The sequence below is a fragment of the Pelophylax lessonae genome (genome assembly GCF_965119305.1).
Source record: "Pelophylax lessonae genome assembly, chromosome: 8".
NCBI classification, from domain to species: domain Eukaryota; kingdom Metazoa; phylum Chordata; class Amphibia; order Anura; family Ranidae; genus Pelophylax; species Pelophylax lessonae.
Genome location: NC_138775.1, coordinates 26,412,545 through 26,424,875, shown reverse-complemented (window position 1 = coordinate 26,424,875; position 12,331 = coordinate 26,412,545). Strand labels below are relative to the sequence as shown.

General features: G+C 43.1%; 1 protein-coding gene across 1 annotated transcript in view; it reads right to left on the bottom strand.

Annotated features, from left to right (window-relative positions):
• Window positions 1-1,988: 1,988 nt before the first annotated feature.
• NCKIPSD (NCK interacting protein with SH3 domain) overlaps window positions 1,989-12,331 on the bottom strand; it is a 180,951-nt gene continuing 170,608 nt past the window's right edge. Inside the window, exons 10-13 of the mRNA XM_082265194.1 lie at window positions 11,089-11,217; window positions 8,238-8,330; window positions 7,984-8,156; window positions 1,989-2,362 (exon numbers count right to left, since the gene is read on the bottom strand). Of these exons, the coding sequence (XP_082121320.1) occupies window positions 2,159-2,362; window positions 7,984-8,156; window positions 8,238-8,330; window positions 11,089-11,217 (599 nt within the window). The 3' untranslated portion in view covers window positions 1,989-2,158. The remainder of the gene's footprint in view (window positions 2,363-7,983; window positions 8,157-8,237; window positions 8,331-11,088; window positions 11,218-12,331) is intronic.

Genomic DNA, 12,331 nt, shown 5'->3' with positions numbered 1-12,331 from the left:
GTTGGCCGAAAATTCACGGCCAACAATCGTTGCGTGTGTACGAGGCTTTAGGTAAAAAAAAAACCTTCTGTGTGCAGCAGCCCCCCTCAGCCCCAAAACATACCTGAGCCCCATCTAGAACAAGTGATGTTCCACGAGGGCCTCGATTGCCTGGGACTCTCTTTCCTGATTGGCTGAGACAAAGCAGCAGGCACCACTGGATCCAGCTGCTATGAAAGTCAGTAAGCAAATCAGGAGAGAGAGAGGGCGGGGCCGAGTCATGGCTCCACGTCTGAATAGACACACAGAGCAAGCGTCTCCGCTTGGGTGACCCCACAGCAAGCTGCTTGGACTCTGCAGGAGGGGAGGGGCCAGGAGCGCCACCAAGGGACCCTAGAAGAGGAGGATCTGGGCTGCTCTGTGCAAAATCACTGCACATCACAGGTATAACATTTAAGAAAAGAAAAAAAAGAGACTTTAACATTACTTTAAATAACTCACGGGTGAAGCCGTGCAGATATTCTAGAGCGTCGCTTAACAAAACCACAGAAAATAAAAAAACAAGCACAAAAATCAGACTGTACGATATGTATGAAAATGAACGCCTGGAATTATGGAGTTATTGTCGTTATCTTGTGAATGTGGTTTATAATGCACGAAGCACACAGGAGGCAAGAACAGAAATGTCATGAATTCCTATCGAACCATCAGATCATCTGCCGCTTGGATACAAAATATCATTCACACTCAAGCATGCCTTTCATTAAAGTATTTGTAAGTAAAATATATGTTTATATAGATTTCAGTTTAGCAATATCAAGTATAAAGTCAAAGTATTTAACAAGTTTGTCCGACGCTCCTAAGTATTTATGCCACATGCAGATCATTCAGCTTTATTCAACTTTAATTTAAAGGGATCTGAAGGGTTTTTTTTTTTTTTTTTTATTTGCTTTAAACATAAGTAAATAATCTTATCTATATGTATCTGTTTAAAAAATGTGTATAGAATATAAATACCATGGGGCAGTCATGATTCACGAAGCACATTATTTCGATGTGGTGTATCCAGTTAGCGATTATCTCAGCAGCTGTTAAGCAAGTGTGCTGACTGCATTGTCGAATATAAAGCTGCTAATGAGATGATATAGAAATTTATAGATTACATTTCATATATTTATATAGGATACATGGAGGTTAGAGTACATGTAAAGCCAAGTACGTTTAAAGCCAACATTTTGCAGGGAATGGTTAAGACAACTGCCAATTTTTTTTTTTTTTTTGTACGACTCTTCAGGGAGATTTCTGTTCACTTCCTGTGCCAGAGAAATAATAGGAAACAAGAGAAACTTTCTTAATGAGGGGGAAGTCCTGTCTTACAGGTCTGTCACCAGAACAGGTGTCCCCACTGGAATATTTACCGTTCTGGTGACCACTATTTTTTGATCACTTTTGTCCTGGTTCAAAAGCACCAGAGGGGGGGGGGAGGGGGGGAGAAGCTTCCCAATGGGGGACACAGAGTGCAATAAAAACCCAGCAGAGATTTCAATATTTCCCCACTCTAACAAAGCAGAAACGGAAATATCCATCCTCCCAAGGACACTAAGCAAAACTGAGCAGATGTGAGATGGGAGGAGTTATGGCCTTAATAGTTTGGCCTTCAGTTTTCCATGTGTTTAGTGTATTACTCCCATAGGTGGCAGTATAACTCTAGATTGATTATTATTATTAGGCTGTGTCCCTCAATGGATGATAAAGATAAAAGTTTTGGCTTTACAAAGAGCCTTCGCCCAGAATTCTTATTTAATTTATGTATAAAGTGTCCTGGCACTCAGGATTCTACGCAGGGGTCAATCCTGGTACAGAAAAGCACATATCCCTGGCACGGGGTCACCACATGAACCTATAAATTCCAGTCTGACCCCCCTACAGCGCAGTGGAAAGCAGCTGGAGTTAGCTAAATGAATCACGAATGCAAAATTAAACACAAGTTAAAATGTCAGTAGCAAAGACACATTGCGCCCGCAGCAAAAATCTAGATAAGACCTTGCGCCTCTTCCACAGGGGGAGGAAGGGGGGCGCTAATACTGTTCTGTTAACAAGCCACGACCTGTCTGGCCGGGCCTCTCACAGAGAGACGATATGCGGATTATGTAAACATTTGTAAACTGGTGGTGCCCGTTCAGCCGCTCTCAGGGGACATATGAGGGAACTCTCTGTAGATCTCCCGGATGATCATTTTGTCCATTTGACAGTGAGGCCCTTCGTCTTCTTCATTCAGGATACGTTGGAAGATGCTATGCAGGTCTTGGCGGCGATGAAGGTGCTGGAGATAGTCAGTTGAGCGGATGATCGAGTGCATTAACGACAAGTATTCCATGCGAAGCTGCAAGACAGAAAAGTCAACAAGTGCAATGTTTAGGAGACCATAAAATGGTTGTAAACCCTTATGTAAACCCAGAGAAGTGATTGGCCTCTGGTGATGCACAGAGATTAAACAAATCCTCCTATATAAGTTGTACCTGTTTATCTGCAGCCCTCACTCCTCCACATCCATTCAAAGTCCAGAACCTATAAAGCTTGTCTGAGCTTCTAGAAAGCAGGGGACGGAGAGCTGAAGTTACACTCTGCAGAGCTCAGTGAGGAGAGCTCTGAGAGATGATTGGAGGGAAGAGACACATCCCACCTTACACAGCACAAAGGAACAGAGCTGAGGCTGTCAATCACAGGCTGGGTGCGGGAGCTCCCTTCCTCCCATGTCATGTTTTTTCTCTTGGTGTCAGAAAAACTTGTCAGAAGTGAAGCATGCTGATAGCAGAGAAAGTAGGCAGCAGACAGAAATGACACTTCGTGCTCCTAATTGAGACGTACACACTATTGAGCATTGGTCTCCCAACTGTGGCCCGGGGGCCAGATGCAGCCTTTGCTTGCTTTTTATCTGGCTCTTGGGGCACTATTTCATTGACTGACCCCAATGAAGGGGCACAAATCCTCCCACTGACATCAACCATGGGGCACGATGCCTCACAATGACACCAGAAATTGGACCCAATGTCACCAACAGTGGGGCACAGTGCCATGAAATGGCACCAATTCCTGTATCAAAATTCTGCTCCTCATGGGTGAGTTCCTACGGCCATTATTCACATGATGTAATGCAGACAATTCCTCCAATTGACTCAAACGATGGGGTACAATTCCTCCCACTGACACCAACAATGGGGCACAATTCCTCCCACTAACACCAACAATGGAGCACAATTCCTCCCACTGACACCAACGATGGGGCACAATTCCTCCCACTGACATCAACGTTGGGGCACAATTCCTCCCACTGACATCAACGTTGGGGCACAATTCCTCCCACTGACACCAATGATGGGGCACTATTCCTTCCACTGACACCAACCAAGCACAATTCCTCCCACTGACACCAATGATGGGGCACTATTCCTTCCACTGACACCAACCAAGCACAATTCCTCCCACTGACACCAACGATGGGGCATAATTCCTCCCACTGACAACAAAGATGGAGCATTGTTTTTTTCCCCACGGATTTTGGAACCTTTTCTTCTCCCAACGGCCACAGTCCAACCACCCTAAAGTCTGAAGGACAGTAAACTGGCCACTTGTTTAGAAAGTTTGGAGACTCCTGTTATAGAGGGATAGGTTTTGTTCATATTTCATGTCTGAGGTTTACAACCACTTTAAAAATAAAACTCATCAGTGGCTTGCCTGGCTATCTGTGTCTTTCCCAAGAATATACTTCAAAGAATGTTCATCAAAAACCAACACTTCTTGCAGTTCTCCAACAAGCACAGGGAATGCTCCAAATGAACCTTGAAATATATAAAGCTGAAGAGAGCAAAGATCCGGCCCAATATCAAACAAACTTTATTTAATATAATAAAAAACAAATCTCTCTATGATATGTCCAAATTTTGGAACACTGTTGTTTTACACGATTATTCTGTCTGAAGGAGGCTGCCAACCAGGCTCCCAAATCTAAGGGCATAAACAAATTTAGTGCAACAGGACATGAAACCAGTGGCGTGTGGCGTGTGGTGCTCAATAATTCAGGGGGGGGGGGGGAAGCATTAAACCAACAACACCCCCTGGTAGACAGACATGAATGCGGGCTACACAGGGAACATGACCCGCTTCCTGATTGGCTGGGAGGAGAATCAGTGTGACAATAGCGAATGTTTATTCGCTATTGTCACACAACTGGGTGTGGGCTCAGGCCTATTAAAGCCTCTGGCTCTAATCATGTGCTTCAAAAAAAAAAAAAATCCCCCACTGGAATCCATGCTCCCTGCATGTAGGTATGTAGATTAGGGGGCTGGACGCATGGATGGGGGGGTGCGGCGCCCCTGATGAACGGGCTGCCACTGCATGAAACTGTATCTTCTGCATGGTGTTTCTCAGGGCAGCTTTCCTGATGGGGACAAGAGTGGACCATTGCTGTGTAAAGTATGTAGACACTTGTAGTCACACGGAAACCTGTGTGATATGGTGACAATCAGCACAACTGGGAAGTAGGGAAAGCGCGTTGTCACCCTGTAACAAAAGTGTTTGCATAAGGCAGGATGAATTCACTAGATATCATTTTAACCACTTCCTATCCTGCGAAGCACCCTTGATTACAGATATGCATTGCTTCTTTTATATCTGCCTGGAGTTCAGCTTTAACCCCTTCATGCCTAAGCCTTTTTCTGAAATTTGTTGCATACAAAGTTAAAATCAGTATTTTTTTGCTAGAAAATTACTTCGAACCTCCAAATAGGATATATATATATTGTAGCAGAGCGTCCCAGAGAGAGACAGTAAAAGTCCTGTTCGGGGTTTATACATCCCCCAGGCATCTCTCGTATACCTTTAGGGATCTCTGATCCATGATCCAGTTCGGATCTTGGTCCTCTTCCCCAGGCCAATTTAAACTCACCTGAGACAGACAGCAGTGCTCTCTCAGCCTGGGAAATCAGACAAGGTTTGTCTATGAGAGAGCAGAAGGTCAGTAAACTTATCAGATTGTGTCTTTGGAAGCTGACAAGCTGTAGGCTTGTTCAGCCTGTTAGTGAAGGCCTGCATTTTGTATAGTAAGTGCCGAGACACGGCTAGGCTTTTGTTTAGTTATTATTTCTTCTGCTTGTTTTTTTCTTAAAGCACTGTACAGCACCTGTATATAGACTTGTATATAGCACCAATAAACACTGCACTGATAGTCACTACCTCACTGGATTTGGTATCTGTGCCTGAAAGACTGCTCATCCCAGGGAGCTTTGCACCTGCTACCTGTTCCCCAGCTTACAATATACAGTGGGTACGGAAAGTATTCAGACCCCCTTAAATTTTTCACTCTTTGTTATATTGCAGCCATTTGCTAAAATCATTTAAGTTCATTCTTCTTCCTCATGAATGTACACACAGCTCCCCATATTGACGGAAAAACACAGAATTGTTGACATTGTTGCAGATTTATTAAAAAAGAAAAACTGAAATATCACATGGTCCTAAGTATTCAGACCCTTTGCTGTGACACTCATATTTAACTCAGGTGCTTTCCATTTCTTCTGATCATCCTTGAGATGGTTCTACACCTTCATTTGAGTCCAGCCGTGTTTGATTATACTGATTGGACTTGATTAGGAAAGCCACACACCTGTCTATATAAGACCTTCCAGATCACAATGCATGTCAGAGCAAATGAGAATCGTGAGGTCAAAGGAACTGCCTGAAGAGCTCAGAGACAGAATTGTGGCAAGGCACAGATCTGGCCAAGGTTACAAAAAGATTTCTGCTGCACTTAAGGTTCATAAGAGCACAGTGGCCTCCATAACCCTCAAATGGAAGATGTTTCTGACGACCAGAACCCTTCCTAGAGCTGGCCGTGCGGCCAAACTGAGCTATCGGGGGAGAAGAGCCTTGGTGAGAGAGGTAAAGAAGAACCCAAAGATCACTGTGGCTGAGCTCCAGAGATGCAGTCAGGAGATGGGAGAAAGTTGTAGAAAGTCAACCATCACTGCAGCCCTCCACCAGTCGGGGCTTTATGGCAGAGTGGCCCGACGGAAGCCTCTCCTCAGTGTAAGACACATGAAAGCCCGCATGGAGTTTGCTAAAAAACACCTGAAGGACTCCAAGATGGTGAGAAATAAGATTCTCTGGTCTGATGAGACCAAATAGAACTTTTTGGCCTTAATTCTAAGCGGTATGTGTGGAGAAAACCAGGCACTGCTCATCACCTGTCCAATACAGTCCTAACAGTGAAGCATGGTGGTGGCAGCATCATGCTGTGGGGGTGTTTTTCAGCTGCAGAGACAGGACGACTGGTTGCAATTGAGGGAAAGATGAATGCGGCCAAGTACAGGGATATCCTGGACAAAATCTTCTCCAGAGTGCTCTGGACCTCAGACTGGGCCGAAGGTTTACCTTCCAACAAGACAATGACCCTAAGCACACAGCTAAAATAACGAAGGAGTGGCTTCACAACAACTCCGTGACTGTTCTTGAATGGCCCAGCCAGAGCCCTGACTTAAACCCAATTGAGCATCTCTGGAGAGACCTAAAAATGGCTGTCCACCAACGTTTACCATCCAACCTGACAGAACTGGAGAGGATCTGCAAGGAGGAATGGCAGAGGATCCCCAAATCCAGGTGTGAAAGACTTGTTGCATCTTTCCCAAAAAGACTCCTGGCTGTATTAGATCAAAAGGGGGCTTCTACTAAATACTGAGCAAAGGGTCTGAATACTTAGGACCATGTGATATTTCAGTTTTTCTTTTTTAATAAATCTGCAACAATGTCAACAATTCTGTGTTTTTCTGTCAGTATGGGGTGCTATGTGTACATTCATGAGGAAGAAGAATGAACTTAAATGATTTTAGCAAATGGCTGCAATATAACAAAGAGTGAAAAATCTAAGGGGGTCTGAATACTTTCCGTACCCACTGTATATATATATATATATTTTAGCAGAGACCCTAGAGAATAAAATGGCGATCGTTGCAATATTTTATGTCGCACTGTATTTGCGCAGCGGTCTTTCAAATGCAATTTTTTTGGAAGAAATACACTTTCGTGAATTAAAAAAAACAAAACCGTAAAGTTAGCCCAATTTTTTGTAGAATGTGAAAGATGATGTTACGCTGAGTAAATAGATTTCCAACATATTATGCTTTAAAATTGCGTACAGTCGTAGAATGGTGACAAACTACTGAAAGATCTCTATAGGGGTCAATTTAGGTCTAGTGCTAGAATTATTGGTCTCCCTCTAACGATCGCAGCGATACCGCATGTGTGGTTTGAACATTGTTTACATTTGCAGGCACTACTTACGTATGCATTTGCTTCCGCATGTGAGCACGGAGGGATGGGGCACTTTAAATTTTTTCTTTCCTATTTATTTTATTGTATTTTTTTACACTGAACCTTAAAATTTTTTTTGTTACCCCCCAAATCTCTCCTTTGCACTTAAAAGCATTCAAAACACCAAGTTTGGCTGTTTTGAATACAGACATTTTTTAAAAATCTGGTACCTTTAAAGCTCCAATAACCGAAAGCGATGTTATTAGATTCAAAGACCCAATCAAAGCTGATTCCTATGGGAGATCTGGGTAGAGTGGCGGAAAATGGGGGGGGGGGGGTTGTAGAGTCCCCTCCTGCTGCTTGTGATAACGGCTGAGTGGCTGCCTAGCTGCGTCGGTTGTTATTACAAGAAAGCCGACCGTCGGCTTTAAAAAAAAAAAAAACAATACCTACAACCCCTTGAAGCTGAAGGATGCATATTTGTGTTAAGTCGGCGTTAAGGGGGTTAAACATATTAAAAATGACTTTCAATGATATTCACATTTTAAAACATATATTAGATTTTATTGAGGTTTAGATATACTTTACACCTTTTTCTAGGGCACAATGCCACCCCCTACCAGCGCCATGAAGTGGTTAAAACCACAGTGTTCAGTGTTGCGGGTAATAGACTCTTGTCAGACACCCGACATAGCTCACCTTGTCTCCAGGAGACAGATCTGCTATCTGGCGGACAATGATATCGATCATGACCATCATATCAGTGTGATAGAAGATGTTAGCCGTGTCTGAGCTGGCGAAAACGTCCTGTAAGACCTTCAGAACGGAGTGCGGCGGCTGCGGCTGATGTTTGAAGATACACACAGGATCGTCTGCGGATGAGAGGAGGAAGAAGCTTAGTGACCTCTTCATTATACACAAGGCAGAGAAGGCGGCGTGACTCGGATACTCACCGCCTCTGTTAAGCAGCAGAAGAAGCTTCTCTGTCAATATCTTGACATTGGGTCGCTTGCACAGAGTCTTCATAATCACGTTGTTCGCCGGAACTGCAGAAGTAAAAAAAAAGTACATGAAATCTACTGAATCGCTATTCGTCTTATTTATTTAGTGTATCTATATAGATATGACAACTAACACAGTGCTTTATATACTGTATATCTACATCAGTCCCTGCCCCCAAGGAGTTACAATCTATGGTCCCTTTCTCAGGTGCATACATATACTTGGGCAAATTTAGACAGGGGCAATAAATTTGTGTCTGGAGCATAAGAGAAAACCGCAGTACCCATTGGAAAGCCATGCAAGCACAGGAGAGAATGCTAACTCCCTGCAGATAGTGTCCTGACCACGAGTTAAACAAGGGACCCCAGTGCTGCGTGTGCAGATAAAGATATGTTTTGATTTTATAGAACAGACATAACAAAATGCTTTCATGGTTATTTTGTTAGGGTTTACTTATCCTTTAAATCAGGGCTCGACAAACCTCAGGTACCAGGTCGCCATAGCGACCATAAGTTTAGTCCTGGCGTCTGGGCTGCTGCCCGAATTCTTCCAACGCCCAGCGCGTGCGCCCCCTACAATATATCCTGGGCTCCACTAGCCTATCTGTGGGTCCAGGACCGGCATATCGGGTGCGGCTAAGTAGAGAGAAGGGAAGAGAGCGGACACACACGCCTCACTTTCTAGTTGTTGACCTAGAAGTGACGTCACTTCTGGATCCCCGCTCACAGTTTCCCCCTGCCATCAAGGCCGGGAAAGAATGTAACGCAGTGCAATGTGCATTACGTAACGCTAAAACGAATGACTTATAAGGGTCTTTTAAAGCGTCGCCTATGGAAAATATAGGTTAAGGTTTGACATGTTGGGTATCTATTTACTCGGTGCAACCTCTGCTTTTATATTTTACCAAAAGATTGGGTAATTTATTGCATTTTTGTGCCCCCCTAAAATTTACTTTTAATGTGTTTTTTTTTTTTACTGAAAATTTGTGTTTCCTAGACCTTTAATATCGTGTGACATAAAAAATTGGAACTACTGCTATTTTATTCTCTAGGGTGTCTTCTTTCAGAAAATATATACAGTAATGTTTTGGGAGTTTTTATGTAATCTTCGGGCCTCAATATTTTTTGTTTAAACGTGTGCAAAAAATGCGAAAACGGCTCTGGCAGTGAAAGAGTTAAAGGATAAGGTCACCTTCGGGAACATGTTACATGTTCCACCAATGAGATTTGTTGGTTAAAAAAAACCTGGCTGCTAACTTTTTTTAGCTGGTTCCAAGATTCAAAGCACATTTATCACGCCCTGCTATAAATGACTGGCAGCAATGGCAAATATATTTTTTATATAGATTATTAAACAGATAATGGGTTTGGCGCTGCTCTGTGCGTGTCTATATGATGTTAAAACAAGTAATAAAGCATAATAGAATTCATATACTGTGTTTCATGTTCAGAAATCGTGCATAAAATATACACCAAATAGTAAAATATTATTAAAGTGCTTGTGCCCAGTGAAAGTGACCACAATAATAATAATAATAATACAATAATCTTATTGCACTTAGAACATCAATAAGTCAATATAACAAAAAGTTCATATAAAAGTGACCAGGTTGAGTGATCAGTGCTCCAAGTGAAAAGTCTTTATATAGTAAGCGATTGTCCTTCCGTTAATCCAACATTCCAGTCATCACATTTCAACACTACAAATCCTTCTAGGATAGGCAATATTTGGTGATGTTGCAGCAAAAAGGGAGCGCCGCAATAGCATGCACTGTGCCCGGTGTCTCCACGCATGCCCCCCCTCTTGTTGCCTCACTCAACAAATCTCTCCCCTCAGTGGGGTAACCAGCGTTCACAGCTCAACCTGGCTATATATGGATATCCAGGACCAGGCCTAGGATGTTTGTCTTTAACGTTACTTCCAGTCCCCAGCAATCTCCGCCATGCATGTGAATGGTAAGAGCAAGCTCCATAGTGTGATACCATTTATTAAGATAAAAAGAATTGCACTTACATTATCGTAAAAAATCATTCAGCATAGAAAAAAATCAGGAAGTCTGGGAGGTGGTGCGCTCCACGGACCCAAAAGCCGGAAGAGATGCAGTGACGCTATGGCTCCTCCCTACGTGTTTCGTCACTGTCATTGGGAGCTGCTCCAGCTTGCTTCACTCACCAGATTTTATTGTATATGGTGTCCTAGCAACCCTAGGCACGTGACCTGCGGCTATATTCGATGTAATTTTTTTTCCATTCGTAAAACAGGAAGTTTGTTTGCAGTATCTTGGCAACCCGGGTGTCACATATTGATCTGAACCCTGTTTTGTATCACCAATTTGGACATATATTGCCGTAGTTCAGCAACCTGTGCACTTATATAGCACACAATCTGCTGGGCTATAACGGACCATGATGTTAAATCTGGATACATTCTTTTAAATCTACATATCTATTCCTTATATATGTTTATTTTTATTTTCTGCTGTATATATGAGGCTTATATGGTGACATACTAACCCCAGCACAATATATTAAGTTCCCTCCGTTACACATATGAGAATAGTATTTATCCCGATTAATATCATTATCCATTATAACCCAGCAGATTGTGTGCTATATAAGTGCACAGGTTGCTGAACTATGGAAATATATGTCCAAATTGGCGATACAAAACAGGGTTCAGATGAATGTGTCCATATTCCATATCTGGAGAAAACCTACTTTTTCCGATCTTGTGTCACCTCTAGCAGACGTGATGGTAAGAATGATGGTGAATACACAGCAAACACAAGGCATATATACACACCTGCTATGTGCAGATTGAAGGCCAGCAGCACGTTGATGAACAGATCTGGCAGCTGCTCGGTGGTGTCAGAAGGCAGGCCATCCTCAATGACATCCAGGAGGAACTGGATAAACTGGGAGTTGAGATGCTCTGTGTAATGAGAGAAAGATGACTGTATTTACATGCATGGATGGGGAACACTATAGGGTGGGAGTCAGGTTTTACATTGATACATGGGGTGATGCCAGATAACACATATCTTTCCCAGAGGGCACCATGTCTAAGGCCGGCCATACACGGAGCAAATTTGCTCAATTTCCCTATCAAAACAGACAGTGTTGATGCAAGAATCCCTCCTGCTGGGCCACTGTTGGGCCACCAGCGGGCTCCCCTGCCAGCAGAAGACAGTGATTATTGCTAGCGGTTACAGCAGCCGCTCGGGATAATCGCAAGAGAATCTGGCAGGCTGACTGTACCCAAGATTAATAAACTTGGTACATTCAGCCTGCCAATTAACGGTTCGAATCTTGTCTGGTTCCTGCCGAGATTTGAACCATATATGGCTGGCCTAAGAGTACAATTTACACAACTGTCTCTTCTGTCAGCCTGGACATCTGGTGCTGAAACAGACATAAATGATGGGACTTTAAGTGCCAGTTCACACTAGGGCGACCTGTGAGGCGACCTGGTCGCCTCACAGGTCGCCTCCCATAGGGAAGCTACGGACCCGTTCTAATAGGAGCGACACAAGTCGCTCCCGACCTAGAAAAAGGGTCCGGAGCTTCTTTGGGGCGACCAGGAGGCGACCGCCATAGACTTCAATGTTATGAAGTCCGTGGCGGCCGCTCTGACCGCTCGCACCGCGACCTCGGAGGTCGCCACCTAAAGTAGCGCCGCGGTAGTGTGAACCGGCGCTTAACGTGCCTTCTAGGAAATATCACAAATGTAATTAAAAATAGAATACTTTATTACAAGTTTACAAACATTGTGAGAGATAAAAAAAAAAAAAAAAAAAAAGAAGAAGATGTATTTATGACAATTTTTCATCAAAAAAAGGATAACATTACAGCATGAAGGTGTTATAGCTTCACATCTTACAGTCATAGATAGAAGTCATGGATCTACGTGCTTCACGAGAGATATAGCTCCATCAGGATCCAATGACCTTTAATGTGACTGAACAAAAAAAGCAATATACAAATAACGTACAAGTACAAAATTGTATCTTTTAATAATAAAACCAAAGAAAAAAAATAAAAAATAA